At 27.5% G+C, this 18,156-nt stretch overlaps 3 protein-coding genes across 6 annotated transcripts; 1 reads left to right on the forward strand and 2 right to left on the reverse strand.

Annotated features, from left to right (window-relative positions):
• Nucleotides 1-1,018: 1,018 nt before the first annotated feature.
• On the reverse strand, nucleotides 1,019-3,967 carry LOC123272593 (transcription initiation factor IIA subunit 1). Its single transcript, XM_044739500.1, has 7 exons — nucleotides 3,793-3,967; nucleotides 3,056-3,290; nucleotides 2,635-2,958; nucleotides 2,359-2,552; nucleotides 2,129-2,278; nucleotides 1,965-2,054; nucleotides 1,019-1,896 (listed from the first exon to the last, which is right to left on the reverse strand). The coding sequence occupies exons 1-7, from the start codon at nucleotides 3,814-3,816 to the stop codon at nucleotides 1,789-1,791; spliced, it is 1,125 nt and encodes a 374-aa protein (XP_044595435.1). The 5' UTR covers nucleotides 3,817-3,967; the 3' UTR covers nucleotides 1,019-1,788.
• Nucleotides 3,968-5,131: 1,164 nt separating this feature from the next.
• Nucleotides 5,132-12,916, reverse strand: LOC123272591 (arf-GAP domain and FG repeat-containing protein 1). 3 transcript variants are annotated; one of them, XM_044739496.1, is made up of 6 exons: nucleotides 12,468-12,916; nucleotides 11,081-11,616; nucleotides 10,817-11,002; nucleotides 10,521-10,724; nucleotides 10,085-10,197; nucleotides 9,652-9,957 (listed from the first exon to the last, which is right to left on the reverse strand). In XM_044739496.1, the coding sequence occupies exons 1-6, from the start codon at nucleotides 12,629-12,631 to the stop codon at nucleotides 9,904-9,906; spliced, it is 1,257 nt and encodes a 418-aa protein (XP_044595431.1). In that variant the 5' UTR covers nucleotides 12,632-12,916; the 3' UTR covers nucleotides 9,652-9,903. The 3 variants fall into 3 exon arrangements, with proteins under 3 accessions (XP_044595432.1, XP_044595431.1, XP_044595429.1); XM_044739494.1 differs by having other exon boundaries at nucleotides 10,521-10,727; nucleotides 12,468-12,912; XM_044739497.1 differs by lacking the exons at nucleotides 9,652-9,957; nucleotides 10,085-10,197 and adding an exon at nucleotides 5,132-5,491 and having other exon boundaries at nucleotides 10,619-10,727.
• LOC123272592 (cytoplasmic protein NCK1) lies at nucleotides 5,156-9,539 on the forward strand. Of its 2 annotated transcripts, XM_044739498.1 has the most exons (4): nucleotides 5,156-5,293; nucleotides 6,162-6,534; nucleotides 6,710-7,647; nucleotides 8,689-9,539. In XM_044739498.1, exons 2-4 carry the CDS (start codon nucleotides 6,516-6,518, stop codon nucleotides 8,908-8,910), a joined length of 1,179 nt encoding a protein of 392 aa, XP_044595433.1. In that variant the 5' UTR covers nucleotides 5,156-5,293; nucleotides 6,162-6,515; the 3' UTR covers nucleotides 8,911-9,539. The 2 variants fall into 2 exon arrangements, with proteins under 2 accessions (XP_044595433.1, XP_044595434.1); XM_044739499.1 differs by lacking the exon at nucleotides 6,162-6,534 and having other exon boundaries at nucleotides 5,164-5,293.
• Nucleotides 12,917-18,156: the final 5,240 nt, after the last annotated feature.

Raw genomic sequence — 18,156 nt, forward strand, 5'->3', positions numbered from 1 at the left:
CTTGTTGGTGATTTAATTTCGTTACTGAAAATTTATGAATAGTTGTGTGTAATGATTACACCATAAGCGACGAATAACCGTGCATTTTAATAGATAAAAATTCTGCAGACATGACGTGAAAAGTAAAATTATAAATTTTTAATTTGGATTATTTTCATCTAAACAGTACTCTGACATAAAAAGAAATTCTTTAGTAAAATAACTTTCATGTAATTAATTATAATATAAATGGCACGATACTTTTCTTTTATGTGATTTGAAACATCTGTAAGTATAAATCAAGTAAAAATGATGTGCCTCAATATTTTATAAAATATTCATCAATCCAAATAAAAAGGTAAGTTTTGAATCAACTAAATAATGAACAACTCATCCGAATAACTTCAGTTAGTCAAAGTATTCACGTCCACTTTATCACATTTTATTTACAATGATCCCTCTTTAAGATATTTTAGCTGTCTCAATTTTTCCATTAGTTACTAACAAAAGAAAAAAGGATAACCTGTTACTCCTTAGGGAGAAAGCACTGTATTTATGATCAAAATAATTTTGTCTTTCATAGACATAATAGTCAGATTGTGGAATTCGATGTGTACTCATTTTTATGATAAGAAAGCTTAAATATAATGCATGTCTAAACTTCTTTGATAAAACCAAAATTACTCAGGTTGACAGTAAATATATAAGAATTTTTTTTTTTTTTCATTATTTATTAAATTATCATTAATGCCACAATCGAAATCTTACTAAAATATTAATTTCTTAAAACTGCACAGTAAAATTTTTCTTTATTTGCTTGTAATTAATTTTAATAACTCAAACAATTTATATCCAATCAAAACTGAAAAACCATTTGTCCGAATAAGAAAATCTCATCAATTATTTAGGTTTGTAAAACAACAAATGCTGTTAGATAAAGTCAATCAATATTATAAAATATCTTCAATTTCGATAATACATGTCGCTTTTTTTTATATTTTAATGTTGATATTAAATAACATAAAAATTGTAATTATCATTAGCAGTTTCATGCTTTCTTTTTTTTGTCTTAAAGATTATTTACAAAATTACTTCAATGCACTTGAGGATTTAGCAAATAGAATTTCTGATTTCTCAAATTTAGTACTAAATATTACTATTATTAACGGAAGGTGTTAATGTATATATCGTAAAAAAGAAATTGTTTCTTTCATCATTTAAGTTAAAAAAAGAAACGAAATACTTTCAAATTACCTCACTCCTTACAATTATCACTTATTCAGGGGTTTTTTTTTTCCACAATACAAAATAACTGTGTTATTAAAAAAGAACGAAATTTCTGAAACATATAACGAGTTTTCTTTAAAAAATTCATCTAATTTTTTAGTGATTGAACTGATATTTTCATCGTATATCAGTTATGATAAATATACATACAGGTAATATTAAATCTACATAACTTAGTTTTTCAAGACAAAAAAAAATTAAATAAGAAACAAAAAAAAACAATATATTAATTAATGAATAATCAATTAACCATAAATCAATAACAAAATTTGACACCCCTATGTTCCATCACCCGTGCATCGACTACTTTATTCACACGTTGTTAATTATACTAACTAAATTTTTTTTTTTTGTATTAATAAGTTTTTATAATCAAAAGTATTTTTTCATTTTGCACATTTAATTAGCGATCCGACGTCGCAATAATGAATTATAAACAAATCTTAATAATTCTTCCAAGGTCCAATCATTATAGAAAAAACAAATGGAAAATTTGATATAATTCGAGGTCTTCTAGTTGGCTCACCACTCAGCATCACCATTTGCTTTTTGAAATACATAGTCTTTACCACTTAAATTCATTATTCCGTCTTTTAAATAAAATTTCCATTTATTTCTACTCCTCGTAATCTAAAATGAAAATATCGAATTACTTTTCATACCGACAAGATAAATAAATTATTTAAGAATATACAAACCTTATCATACTGGCATACAACAACGTTATCAGTATCAAATAGATCTGTTGGATCATCGTCTGTAACGTCGTCCTCAGAATTAAGTGGTTCCTTAATTTTCAAAAAAATTTAATAAGGTTAAATAAAAAATGTAAGATATTTAAAAAATTTGTATATTGATAAACCTCTTCTCGAGCTCCTGCATCATCTTGTTCATCGTCATCTTTTTCGAGATCATCATCATCATCTTCGTTATCATCTTCGTCATCTTCATCATCTTCGTCTTCGGAAGTGTCTCCATGTTGACCATCAAGTTGAGCAATATTACTTTGTCCCTAAAATATTTTCAATTAATAACATGTACTTTTTAAATACACAATAACATAATTTGATGATCATTAACTTTTAAACATACTTGATTTTGTACAGGCATTTGTTGCTGAACATTATTTGCCTGTGTCATAACTTGATTAATTTCAATGGGCATAGTTGATTGACCTTGTAAAGTTTTATCAACATGCTGTTGAAGTAGTTTCGATGCAACATTCTCGGGAAAACCCATAGCTGCAGTTATCACAGGCCCCGTCAAAATAGTTGCTAACTGATTACCTAAAATACATATTTTTAATGAGAATAATTAGTAAAAACTTATTTTTAAAACTACTAACATAGAATGATAGTGCTAAAATACCTTGGATAGCTGATGCAGGAACATGAATAGTTAAGACTTTAGGTTTTCCATCGCCTGTACTGGCATTACCAGGTAATGTTATTTGAATGGGAACTGGTCTCTCAAATAATGCTGGTGGTGGTGCAGAAACAACTTGTACTGGCATTGTGGCATGCTGCTGAATAGGAACATTAGCAGTCTGTGGAGGAACAACTCTCATTGGTTGTGGTTGAGGTTGACTTTGAACTATTTGCTGTGTCTGTTGCTGAGGATGCGATTGTGATTGAGTTGTAGATGAAATAGCTTGCATTTGTTGTTGAGCAAAATGATTACCAACATTTGCAGCTAAAATTATAGAAATTATTATTATAGATTCATTCTATTAATTATATGATAAAAATTAAGTACACAGCAATTAATAATTAAAAATTAAAATATTCACCATTGCTAGAAGTAACTGTTTTGTTGGCTCCACTATTTTTATTAAGTATTAATATCTGAGGTGGTTGTGGTTCTGGTGGATCAGCATTTAACTCAACAGCTTTACTTTGAATCAATTTAGATTCCCATATTTGTCTTAGTTCTTCTAGTACACCTTCATCTACACCTTCCTCAGTACACAGTGAATCTTTCACACCATTTATTACATCATCAATTACAGTATTATAAAGTTTCAACTGTAATTAAAATAATTATGATTATTATTGCATTTTTATCAATTAAATAATTATATTGTAATACAAATTTATTATTAAAAAATTAAAAATTCATGAAAAATCTTATCATTTCAGCAAAAAATAATCAATTACTTATTTGTTATAAATAATGATCATATCAATAATACAAACCAGACATATTTTTTTTTTATATCCAATGCGAATCACAATAAAAATTAATTAATTGTTAATCATTGCCATGACACCGGATTATTGAAACAATTATTTGTTTTAAAAACTCATAAAATCATTTAATTATCATCATAAACATATGCAATAATAAAATACGAGATACATAAGTAAAAAAAAAAAAGTGTGTGGAATTTTAATATGGTAAAAGATGATAATGGATAAATTTATAAAAATTTTTTGTTTCAATACAACAGTGATAGCACGTATTTCAGCTAGATGGAATGATACATTATTTTTTTTTATTAATGGACATTATTATTCCATTACTCACCACACTGGTTTGGCTAAGGGCCATTGTCGGATGATTAATATTGTTAATCGTTTAGATGAAAAACAATACCAATAATCCTCAACAATTTTAAAAAAGAAACCCTCTGTAAGCCAAGCTGCTATCGTGTCGCTCTTCCTCTTTTATACTTTCTCAAGAGCTCTCATTCCATTCACAATATAGCCACGATCCACGATGCTGGTCGACACAACTCTTTTATGACTAAGTGAGTCAAATTAATTTTTATTTTCGTTTACTTTTAATGATAAAATAAATTTTATTATTTATAATAAATTGTTTTAATCAAAACTATTAATTAATTAAAAGAAAGATATTTTTTATATTTTTACCTTAAATTTAAAAAAAATAATAAAAAAATTACCTGTTGCAATCTTTTTGAATAAAGCGGCATTTTTAAATATTTTTATTAATTACAAAGAATTGAGAGAATTTTAAGTTGTAAAAATATTTTTTTTTCTCTGTTAAATTTATAAGCAATGAAAAAGATTATTTATTGGAATATTTTTCGTAAATTTGAACAATTTTACCATAATAAATTTTCTGCAACTATTGCGAAAAGAAAATGTCAAAATATTGTAACAATTCATAAAAGCTTGTTTCCATAAAATAGGGATAGAAAATAAACCAATCCAGTAATTCATATTCTCCTATATAGATCAACGATGATTGGCTAATTTCATGGAAGCATAATCATGAAAATGAAGCCATAGGAAAAACGATAAGGATAGATAGCGAAAAGAGAAATTGTTGGTGCGACAGCGACGGGTCCTGTCGGACGGGACGACAGACGACATCGACATCAGTAGCGGTGTAGAGTATAGTATAAAGTATAGAAGTGCCTAAATGTAGCGCAGGACCATACTGGTTCTCGTTTGGGGATTGCTGATCTTAGTTTTTAACAAGGGTGGGTCTTACGGCTTCGTGGGAGGGGTCGTTAACTTCTAAATAGAATTGGAAACACTAACATTTATTATACTTACAACTTACGTGGTGTATCATAAGTTATTTTTTATAAAACATAAATAATAACTGTGAATATATATTATATCATTTATTATTTAATAGAACAATAAAGTTAAAGAAGTAATGCAGAAATAATTACCGTATATTATTTTAAAGGTGAAAGTAAATTATTATTTAATTTAAAGTGCCGACCACGAGGAAATTTTTAAATAAATTTTGATGTTGACATTTATACTGCGTGGATGACAATTGTGCAAAAAATATTTATTGGTTTGTAAGTTTTTTTTTTTTTGTTGATGTAATCATCTAAAAGTTTTTCCCTAATTCTACTACAGTTGTCTGTCTTATTCCCCTTGCAGTTAATTCCCATAACGAAAGTCGATTCCCTATCCCCCCGTATTCTAGAGAGTCGCTTGATGGCTGCTGCTGTCGTTTCACGAGGTGGGGGAAAACAAGCCTTGTCCACCTAATATTCATTCAACGAAGTTTATATGCAGGAATATGTCGAGCTTAAAAATTGGTAAGACATATTATTATCAATTCTGTTAAATATTTATCGTAGATATTACTTACTGTAATATTTGATAAGTATAAAGTTTAGCTATTCCATTGATCAGTATTTTAGATGATTTTGCTGTCACATTGATAAGTTATTTATGCTCAAACAAATCATTTATTATTATTATTATTATTATTATTATTATTATTATTATTATTAATGTTTCATTATTGAAATATTTATAATTTTTTTTTTTAGTTTATTTATCTTTTTTTGTAATTAATATACAATTGAAGAAATTTATATGGAAAATATGTAAAATTCGTACAATTTTCTAAACGAATGCTTGTAATCGTTTAGACATTTACTGTATATGTAATGTAGTGACTATTGTAGAAATATAGTAACCAGTAATAAGTAATAAGTAATAACAAAAAAAGGAAGAAAAAAATATCTACGTAATTACATACTTATTTATTTTAAATGACTCATTAGTTTATCATTTTATTCATGTGAATCATATTATTTTTGATTTTGTACTGCATGTTATAATTTGTTGCATGAATTATCAAAATTATTTTTGTGTATTTTTAAAAATTTTTATTTTTTATTATGTTATTACATGCTTTTCAATGTATAAATTAGAAAACAAAAATAATTTATAAAAATTACTACTAAATAAATAATATGAGTTTTATATTTTTAACAATTTTAAATAATAATCGGTGCAATTTCATAGTTAGAAATATTAATTTTATTCATGAACGATTAATCAAATTTAGTAATAATTCTATTATTATAAATAAATTAGAATTAATATAAATACTAAACTATTTTTTAACAAATAAATAATAATGAAATTTTGTTACTTGATTTTCTTTTTCATAAGTTATGGTTAAACACTTGTTTGGACTGATCTTACAAATGGATCCTGAATCAAAGCATCAATAGCCAGTTTATTCATCGGTAATTAAAACATACGAAAATGTTAATGTTGCAATAATATTAAAAGAAAAAAAATAAATAGAATAATATTTAATAAAAGGAGAAAAACAAATAAAGTATTGAAACAATATATTGTAAATCTGTAATAGAACGATAATAATAATAAATAAAAAAGTTGAAGAATGATTGTCTACACTACTCATGCCGACGTCACAAACAGATTTGCGATTCACACGAGTAGTACATGAGTAGAAGTCGTTTCTGACGGTCTCGGACTTAAACATACTTACATTTGCACATGGCAGCCATGAAGCATGGTACGTTTCATTTTTGTAATTGCATTTTATTTGCTTTTATTTCATATTGCTTTTTTTATTTATTTATTTATTAAAACTAAAGCATGATAGTTGTTTAAATAAATATTAAATAATATGATTAAAATAATAACAGTATTGAGTAATTAAAAAAATTAATTTTATTTATTATTTTCAGGCAAGACAAATCAAGACGACGTATGTTACGTTGTCGCAAAATACGATTATGGAGCTCAGGGAGCACAGGAGTTGGATTTACGGAAAAATGAACGTTATCTGTTGTTAGATGATTCTAAACACTGGTGGAGAGTGCAGAGCGCACGCGGGCAAGCTGGGTACGTGCCGAGTAATTATGTTAAAAAGGAAAAACCGTCCCTGTTTGACAGTATAAAAAAGAAGGTTAAAAAGGGTTCGGGTTCGAAAACCTTACCGTCCGGTAATTCACCTTCACGTGCTGTCGAATCACCAATAATGGCACGAAGATTACCAGCCGATCCTAGTGAAGCAATAGGCACTGCGGTTGTTAAGTACAACTATCAAGCACAACAAGCAGATGAGTTGTCGCTGGTCAAGGGCACGCGAATCCTCATACTTGAGAAAAGCAACGATGGCTGGTGGAGAGGCCAAAGTGGCACTCAGGCGGGCTGGTTTCCCTCCAACTACACTCAAGAAGAGGGTGACGCTGACGATACGCTGCACACGTATGCTATGGCAGAAAACGTTCTTGACATTGTTGTCGCTCTCTACTCTTTTTCGTCTAACAACGACCAAGAGCTTTCTTTTGAAAAAGGTGACCGACTAGAGATCCTTGATCGTCCTCCAGCAGATCCTGAGTGGTATAAAGCGAGAAACGGACAAGGTCAAATTGGTCTTGTACCACGAAATTATTTACAAGAGCTCAGTGAATATTTGACTCAACCATATCGCGATCGTGGCATGACGACTAGTGAAATTAGCACTGGAGACTCACTTGAACGAAGGCCTGATCCTGGAGATCGACCGCATCTTATTGGTAAACCCTGGTATTACGGCAGCATAACAAGATCTCAATGTGACACTCTTCTTAATCAACATGGCCACGACGGCGATTTTCTTATTAGAGATAGTGAAACTAATGTAAGTTGACTTGTTTAATTTTAATTTTATAATAATTATAATAAATCGCGTTACTAATGCCAAAAGGGCGCACCTCAACATCTACGCCCTTTTGACTCTGCAGAGCCAAAAGGGCGTATAAAAAAATTTTTTTCACTCCAACTAACCTAAAAATGTTTATAACATTTAGATCTGTAAGAAAAGTGAATAAAAAAATTTTTTTTGTATACGCTCTTTTGGCTCTAAGACAAAAAAATTCTAAAGCTAAAAAGGCGTATCATTTTTTTCAGTCTTAATTATTAGCCTTAAAAAAAAAAAAAAAAGTTATAACACTGATAAAAATAATGATTCTTCTACTCATTTTATTTGAAGAGAATATGTATTTGATTAAAAAAGAAGAAAATAAAATATTAATTTAGCTAGGCACTATTCCGATGCCGTCTCCATATCTTTTGCTTCTAAAAGTAAAAAATAATAAATATATATTTCTTGTAAATTAAATCTAAAATAATTTAATCTTAAAACAAATTCATCAGTTGTTACCATCATCAAAGTACAGATTTTTGTAATATCGATGGTATTTTTTTGGAACTGTGCCTGACGTATAAAATGAATAGAAATGAAAATTTTGTAATTGAGTCAAATGAATTTTTCTTCAAATAGAATGTTACTGTTATTTTGGTTTTTTTTTTTTTAATTCAAATCCATATTCTTTTTAAATAAAATGAGCTGAAAAGTCATTATTTTTGCCGGTGTTATAACTTTTTTTATTTAAGGCTAATAATTGATCATGATTAAAAAAAATAATACGCCCTTTTGGCTTTAAAATTTTTTTATCTTAGAGCCAAAAGGGCGTATACAAAAAAAATTTTTTTTATTCACTTTTCTTACAGATCTGAATGTTATAAACATTTTTAGGTTGATTGAAGGAAAAAAATTATTTTTATACGCCTTTTTGGCTCTTCAAAGCCAAAAGGGCGTAGATGTTGAGATGTGCCCTTTTGGCATTAATAACGCAAAATATATATTTATTAATTTTTGTTAATAATTTTTTTTTTATAGATGGGAGATTATTCAGTTTCATTAAAAGCACCTGGACGAAATAAACATTTTAGGGTACACGTTGAAGGGGCACTTTATTGTATTGGCCAAAGAAAATTTCATACACTTGATCAATTGGTTGATCATTATCAACGAGCGCCAATTTATACCAATAAGCAGGGTGAAAAATTATACTTGGTGCGTCCCCTGCCTAAAGGTAATTCTAATAACAACGGTTGCTAGATAAAACAAAATAATAAATGATAAAAGTCGCATTAGCGTTCTTCAATGGATTGTCAATGCAGATTACCCGCCATGCCTAGTAATATCATTTTCTCGTATGTTTATACATAACAATTAACATGATTGGTAAAAATTTATCTATTAGTGTTTTTATTATTTTATAAAACTATTGCTAATTAATTTATTATTATAAGTAAGTAATAATCTAATAATGCAATGATCTTGTTGGAGCTTCCAACTTTTTAGCAAAAAAATTAAAAAAGAAGAAAAAAAAAATTCGTAAAAAAAATTTTTAATAAAATTTATATACGAAAAATAACATTTAAGCTATTACAGCAACGTGATATCTATTAATAGTTAACACGAAGGCTTCTCTAATCTCTCATTTTTATATCAATCAATGTAATTGTAATACAGTGATACGACTGATCATGTTATCATTATTAATATATTATTAAAAAAAAATAACATAGCCTGCAAGTGTAACAATTATTATATACGCTGATACTATATTTAATTATATGGATCTAGCGATTTTTGATTAAAGAGAAAAACAAAGACTAAGTGTTCATTTGTGATTTTGTATTTATTAGAAAGTTTTTAAGTAAATAAATCATATTAAAGTGTGATTCATCATCTTCCGAACAACTTTTATTATTTTATAATTGTTCTTATCACTTAATTTAAAAATAATGTAAAAATAGAGATACTGCAATATAAAGAAATTAATTTTAAATTGGTAACAAATATTAATCTTTATTTAACGTGTATTATTTTATACATAAATAAATCATATTTCAATTATATTATAATATAATATGAATAAAAGAATGACAGTCATGGAAGAAAAAGTGCTTAATAAATAATGGAAAAAAAGAAATAAAAATTAATGGCACTAAATGCCGTTAAAAATTATGTAATGGAATCCACCTACACTACATGTTTGTTTAACGTTATATTCTCAAGTTTGTTCAAAAACGTAAAATTTAATAATCATAAAAAGGGATTGTTCGAACTTCTTGTTGAATTTCCCACTCCGGTACCGACCTATGAGAAAAAAAAAACAATACATTTTATCGAGTATTCAAATTATTATAACACATATAGTATTATCAGTACACATGCAAACTTGTTGTTTTTTATCAAAATTATACGGACAATATACATTACTCACCATAAAAGGATTTGCCTGATAAAGTGGTACAGTTGGATGCCAGGCTTTTTCGGAGAGCGAAGTCATCATTTGACTAGATGCAAGTACATCCGTACTATTTGGAGTATTAAATCCTGTCCATCAAAATTTATTTAAAATATGTATGTACTAGAATTTAATATGCGCGCGCCTGAATATAGAGTTTGCATAAATTTTCATGCTTATGATATATTCAATCAATCACCACGAATAAATTAATGCTACATATATTTTATCTCAATTTTATATTAGAATTTTATGTTTTTAAGGAGCATATAAATTTGTTTTTATATTTAAAATAAATTTCAATTTTCTAACATTTTAAAAGCTTAAAAATTTGAAGATAACAAATTCTAAAACTGAATTCAAAATCGATTATTTAAAATAATAATAATAATTAATAAATCATAAAACTTACCATTGGTTGTGGAGCACAGCGTTGAGTTAAATGGATTCGCAGAATTGTAGTAAGTATTATCCAAAGATTGCGTGTTATTATTGTTGATATTATTATTGTTGTTATTATTAATCGCATGAATTGATGGTTTCCACAAATCATTTCCCGTAAATGGGTTAGAAATAAAATGATTTGTTTGATCCATGTTTGTCCAAAATGAGTTTGCTGCTGTATCATAAGAGCGGTCAAGATTTAAAAAAATTATTAAATCCTTTGTGATCGGTTAATTTTAATTTATACATAAATGTAGTACTTACTGTTTGTGTTACTTGCAATCCATGTCGGTGCGACATTAGGAACCTGCGTGTCTTCTCTCAATTGAGTTTTTTTCATCATTGAATCCAAGTCCTTCAAAGCAGCGTATCGGTCTTCGGGCGGTGGTGAGTTAACGCCATTAAAGTTGGATAAAAATTTTCCAGTTGAATTGAATGCATTTGATAAATCTTAATAAAAAATGACAATAACAGATCATTCTTTCGAAAAATAAAAAGCAAAAGTAAATTGATTTTTTTCCAGCTTACTTTTAGGAGATTCAAACGCAGGATTGTTATCAAAGTTAGCAAAAGAAGCTTGTGGTTGAATAGGCCCTGGAAATTGCGATGCTGGTGTAGAATTAACAAAAGGATCAGGTACTTGACTAAAATCAGCTACGAAATCTGCAGTAAATGTCGGAGTAGGCTCGGAAGTAGTCTTTTTCTTTTGATTAGGCGTACTTAACGTTGGTAACACGCCAACATGTGGCACTCGAGGTACATTAGTTTGAATTGATCGTAATGTTCTATTAGAAAATGCTGATTGTGCTTTTTGATTATTGCAATTGTCACTGGCCATCGATGGATCTAAATAATATCTTTTATGTTCATACTTAGCAGACATCAGATCTTTCATTTTTTGTTCATCTTTAGTGTCAATAGTAATCGGAGTATTTGAATTGACTAACCCCAACCAGATTTTTTTACAGTATTCATTTCCACGTTGATTTATAAATTCAATCTCTTCAGCAGTAAATGTTGCCATAGAAATAGATTTAACTCTGTGTGGTGGTGTTAAGCCTCGCCTATAAATTTTAAAAATAAAAAAAATTAATTAGGAAATTTATTTATTTGATTTTAATCATTATTTTTATTAAAAATCCATCATCAATATCGTTATCTAAGGTTGAAAAGGTTTTTGATAATAAATTTATATACGATTATTGTATAAATTCAACGGCGAAATGCATAAATAATTTAAATAAATTAATTTGAAAATAAAATATTTATAAATTATTCATTATTAATTACTTTACAAGTCTAAGTCATGACGATATTGGAAAGTTTACATTTTATCACTACACCAAATGACTCAGGTGTATACTTATATACATTCATGATATTTAACGAACTTGGTTTCCTATTTCTGTCGACTAAGACGCTTTGATTTCTAAGATTAATCTTAAACATGAATCATAAAAAAATTTTTTTTTAATTAAATACAACATTCATTTATTTAACATACTCGATTAAAAATAAGTGTTTATTTTTATTTATAAAAAATAAATAAAAATGATATTAATAAAAATTGTTTTTGTATTGAATGAATAAATTTCTGTTGATCTTGCATATAACTGACGTATATGACCTTCTTTACGACTGTTGCAAAATACTTGAACAATGAAATAAGCTGTCAATTGACTTTTGAAAAGATTTAAAGATTTTTTTTACTAATACTTTACTATTCAACAATATTTTACAAGTAAATTTAATTAATAAAAAACAAAAAAAACAATTTAAAATGTAAAACGACGAAATATTTTTTCTTATATCACCTCTGATAAAATATATACCTAGACTACATAATTGAACGAATAGAAGTAAGATTGCTGAAAATAATTATATTATTTGAGTTATAATACAAGGAAATACTTACAGTAGACCAGAACATGAAGTACATACAAAAGAACCAATAGTCATATTGACGTATGTTGGTCCTCGTTGTCGACAATCAAAACATTCTTTATTACCAGGTTGTGATACTAATTCACGAAGTATTTTCAGATGTTTCTCATCTTGCTTTCTCTTTGCAGACGCCATTGTTTTATTCCTTTCTTATTTACAATAAACTATAGTATAATGTTACGTCCACAACAGTCCTCGCGTAACTGACGAACTGAACGTGAACTGACTCAATGAGCTCAAGAATCGGTGGATAGAGAAAACCGAGAACGCTCGAGTCGAAAAGAGAAAGAGATACCAGAGAAATACTACCATCTGAGTTAACGTTGTCTGCACAGGAAAAAAAATATAAAAACAAAAAAAAGAGAAAAAGTTACTCACAGCGTTCATAAACTCAGCCAATTCACACATTCCAACTTTTACAAATTAAAAATATTTACTTCGCTGATAATATTACTCAATGGAATTTAAAGTTTAAAATAAGTATATCAAAAATAAGTTGGCGCTGAATAATATTACATAAAATAAATATTTTTAAAGAGAACGCAAATTAAAGCTTTTTAATTATAAGCAAATGAAAAAAATATTTCGTGTTAAAAAATAAAAAAAAAGAAATTCACTTATCGTACTTACATGACAAATATGATAATATGACAGTACATTAGCTTTTTAAAAATAACAAAAATATTTAACCATAAAAAAGATTAAATACATTTTTATTACACATCTTAAGCGCAAATGTGTTGTGTGTGTTTTATGATAGTTTTAAAGCTTTCGAATGATTTACTGACACTAAATCATTTCATGATCATTTCTACTTTTTTTTTATTGAGCTTAAAATAGAATGAAATTTACACCGTTATACAGACAAATTTCTGATAAATGAATATTTTAATTTACAAATAAAATCTGGGCTGAAATAATTTTTATTTAGTATGATAAAAAACTGATGAATGAATATTACTAGATATGTGGCACATGTAAAATTTCTAAACATAACAATTGCGCAGGTTGTCTTTCTTGCTCTTGTTAGTGATTTATGGAAAAGTTGTAACACAACTAAAAAAACTTTATAGATATTTTCTTTTTATCAATTTAATTTTTTCATCTACCTCCTAAAGTAGTAATTTTTTAAAAAATTTAGGACATAACTGTTTTCGGTTAAAATCATGAAAATGAAGTTTTTGTCAGATGACGTAGATGACGTTTAAAGGCCATGGAAACTATTTTGACTATTTCCGAGAGGATGTCTGTATATAGATATGTGTGTGTGTAAATGTCCTATACTTTCAAATGAATGTCACCGACTGATATTGTGATTGGAACATTCGAAAGAGTTCTCAATTTACTTAATTTACATTTCCTGATAGTTTGGAAAAAAAATGTTTATCTGTTAGAAAATTTTTAAATTATTTTTCCAATTAATTTAAAAATATTATCAGTTTTTTTTTTTATTTTTAATAACAAACTACATCAGATAAATACATTTGTTCGAAAAATATCGTTGAAAAATATTCTAAGTTATTTTATTAAATAATTTTTATATTATTAGACTAATTGATTTAAACGATGACAAAATTATTTAATAATTATTTTTTTAATTTAACTTTTTAAAAAAATTAAAATAAATCTTAATTTTTAGCATTCATAATATACAATTTTATATTTGGAATTTGGTGAGGTTTTTCTTTAACTCGGTTAAATTCATGTATAAAAGTACGATAATTAAAAGTAAAAATTTGTTCAAATTATTCAAATCCGTAAATAGAAAATTATAATTTACTAAATTATAAACATCCGATGAATTATATTCTAAATTATATTAATGAGCTTTGGATGTACCTTACTAATATATATCTTAATTTTTTGTAATTATTTTTTTTGAAACTAAGTTAAACTATGTAGTAAAAGTTTTTATATGGCTTATTTCTCATTACGCAGTTTCAACTGATTCAAAATTTATTATTTTGAATTATTATTATTATATATTATTATTATAATTATAATAATTATGGCCTTTAATTATAATAATTATTTAATTATAATAATTATTTAATTATAATAATTATTTATTATTATATATTTTAGTAATTTATGTTAATGAAGCAAATTATGTTTTCACGATTTTAGTATTTTAAGAATTAGACATTAGACATCAATAATGAAAACTGATTAAAAATTTTTGTTTAATACTTCAAGTGAGATAAAAAAAATTGATCACCTATTGTTATTGTAATCATTGAAAAATTAAATAGAATAATTCTGTATTTCACAGATTTGAGTCTGTCGTTCGGAGCTCTTTTTCATCATTTCTCTAGCAAATACTTATGACAACTGGCGTGACGATAATACTAAGTTACTATTGCGGAAAAATGGCGGTCTAATTCGAAAAATGTACTTAATTTTACTCTTACTACTTATAAAACTCTATAAAACATAAATTAGCATTAATAAATGTGAAAAAATTTAATAATCATTTCTAAATATAAATTATAAATTGAATCTTTGAAGTCCAAAGTAAGAAACTGTTAAAAGTAAATCGAAAACTTTAAAAAAGAAATCTAAGCCGAAAAAATTAGTTTAATTGTCACATTACAATAATTATTTTATAATTTTTGATAAAACTTATCAATAAGTTGTTATGAATTTGAATGATAACATAATAAAAATCGTTAAATTTTATTAAAGCTGATCATTTATTCAAAAACTTAAGAATGTTTTTTAATTAATTAATAATAATAATAAAGTGTCTATTCACAAGTAAAAAAGTCCTGATAAATCCACGCTGCGTGAATGTAAGGGCCTTTACATTTACGCGGCGTGGATTTATCAGGACTTTTTTACGTATGGATAAACATGTCCTAATAATAATTAAAAATACATCAGATTAATTAACATGGTTGACTTATTGTTGGACACATACGAGACTTTAGAAAAATTATAATTTAATGTTTAATAACTTCATAAAAAATGTATTTTTGTCTGTATTATAATCCTGAATTAAAAACCAAGTATAAAGTAAGGTTATATAGGAAATAAACCAGACATTATAAATTGATATTCTTAGAAAGTAAACTTTAAAAATATAATAATATCTGAAAACTTTATATACTTCGTCATTAAATTATTATGTTTTCAAAATACACAATGGTATAGATAGTTAATGAATTTTATTACCCAATGTTACGTTGTTACTTACATTTAGACAAATAAAATAATTAATTTTATTAAAATTAGACTGAGTAAAAATAATATTTTACAATTTTCCTAATTTTTTATAATTTTTGCGCAAGTGCGAGATTTAATGGTGATCTAGATTATAATTATGTATGTATATTGTGTCTTATTCGAATAAGAGGGGATTGAGAGTAAGAGTTTTTGCATATGTAGTGGGGTGGGACGGGGACACTTTGCCAACAATATGGCGGCGATCAAAAATTTTATGTTGGCTATGCTAGTTATGCAGTGGCGCACAAATAATTCGAATGGAGAGTTATACGCAGCCACAGAAATGTAAAATGCTGCCATCATGTCGAATGTCGAATAGAATAATGAAAAAGATAGACGTGAAATGTAAGATTTAGTTAATAGATGTCAGTGACACCCTGAAATTGCCTAAAATATGTGATCAGAGCGATCATTCTGGGAAAATAGATTAGGGGATATGTTTCTAATGGTTGGAGAGTGATATAAAAGAAGTAAAGGAATAAAAATGAAAAATTTCTCTCTAGAAAACAGAAGTCAGTAATTAGGGCATCACAATAAACTAATTAAAAATAAAATAGTGAAATAATAAATTATTTAGAATTTACATTCTAATCCCGTGCATGCACTGCAAAATAATAATAAACGTCAGATAGATAAAACGATAATTTTTTTAATTAATTAAAGGCACAATTACATTGTTAAGAGACAAAATACAATAAGTGAACCGGCATCATAATTTAACTTAAAATAAAAGGGTATAATTATAAATAATTAAGACTTTGAATTTTTTTCCCGTGCATGCACTGCAAAATAATAATAAACCTCAGATAAATTAAACAATAATTTTTTTAATTGATTAAAGGCACAATTACTATGTTAAGAGACTATATTCAATAAGTGAACCGGCATAATCATTTTATTTAAAATAAAAGCGTATAATTATAAATGATTTAGACTTTGAATATTTTTCCCGTGCATGCACTGCAAAATAAAAATTGACCTCAGAATAATATAATAATATATCATTTTATTAATAAAAGGCACAATTACTTTGTTGAGGGACTAAATTTAATAATTGAACCAGCATCATAACTTAATTTAAAATAAAAGGGTATAATTATAGATAATTTAGACTTTGAATTTTTGTCCCGTGCATGCATTGCAAAATAAAAATACACCTTGAAATAATTAAATAATATATTATTTAATTAATTAAAGGCACAATTACTTTGTTGAGGGACTAAATTTGATAAGTGAACCGGCATAATCATTTTATTTAAAATAAAAGCTTATAATTATAAATGATTTAGACATTGAAATTTTTTCCCGTGCATGCACTGCAAAATAAAAAATGACCTCAGAATAATAAAATAATATATTATTTTATTAATTAAAGGCACAATTACTTTGTTGAGGGACTAAATTCGATAAGTGAACCGGCATTATAATTTAATTTAAAATAAAAGGGTGTAATTATAGATAATTTAGACTTTGAATTTTTTTCCCGTGCATGCACTGCAAAATAATAACAAACCTCAGATAAATTAAACAATAATTTTTTTAATTAATTAAAGGCACAATTACTTTGTTAAGAGACTATATTCAATATTCAATGAGACTATATTCAATGAGGTCATTTTTTATTTTGCAGTGCATGCACGGGAAAAAAATTCAAAATCTAAATTATTTATAATTGGACCCTTTTATTTTAAATTCAATTATTATGCCGTGTTACGTGTGAGCCTACACCTGGTTATTTACCTGTCACGTAAACAGACCTCCGGACTAGCTCAGCGTCTCACTGAAAAATATTTAGATGTTGATAAGAGGGTGGGTCGCTCAGTGAATGAAGAATACTCGTGAATTACGGTACTAATTGTTTATTGGGCGTCCCCAAAGCACGGAAGTTGCCCGAAATGGCCCTGAGAGTCTCTTTTACAAACTAATTCTATTTATAAAAGCAAATCTAATCCAGTACAATAATCCATTTGATGCGATACTTTTGATTCTATAACTGAGAGACTGACTGATTACAAGTGGCCGCTCCTCCTGGAGGTCCCAGGTTTATGTAACCTCGGTCGTGGATGCCGCCAAACACCTGTATCACTGCGCGGAACTTGTATTATTCCGCGGTTGATCTCAGATTATTCCGCCCTTAGGAACTAGGTGGTTATTGTCAAGTTTCCTAGTCAGCAGAAAATGGTATCAAAGCGCCGAAAGCGGTTCCCTGTGCTAGAGTACCTGTTCGCTCGGTTCCCATGCGAAAGCGTCTCCTCAGCAACACGTGCAAGCAGCGATTCTCGGTAACCAGAGTCAGGCTAGAAATACAACGGAAATTACTCGGAAATTACTCGGTGTCTAATTCAGGTGGGCAAGTTGGCCCATCGATTTATAGAAATATATATGATTTATCTCAGTATTGACGGGAGGGTAAGCCCACCCGTCACACGCTCCCC

The sequence above is a fragment of the Cotesia glomerata genome, linkage group LG10, assembly GCF_020080835.1.
Source record: "Cotesia glomerata isolate CgM1 linkage group LG10, MPM_Cglom_v2.3, whole genome shotgun sequence".
NCBI classification, from domain to species: domain Eukaryota; kingdom Metazoa; phylum Arthropoda; class Insecta; order Hymenoptera; family Braconidae; genus Cotesia; species Cotesia glomerata.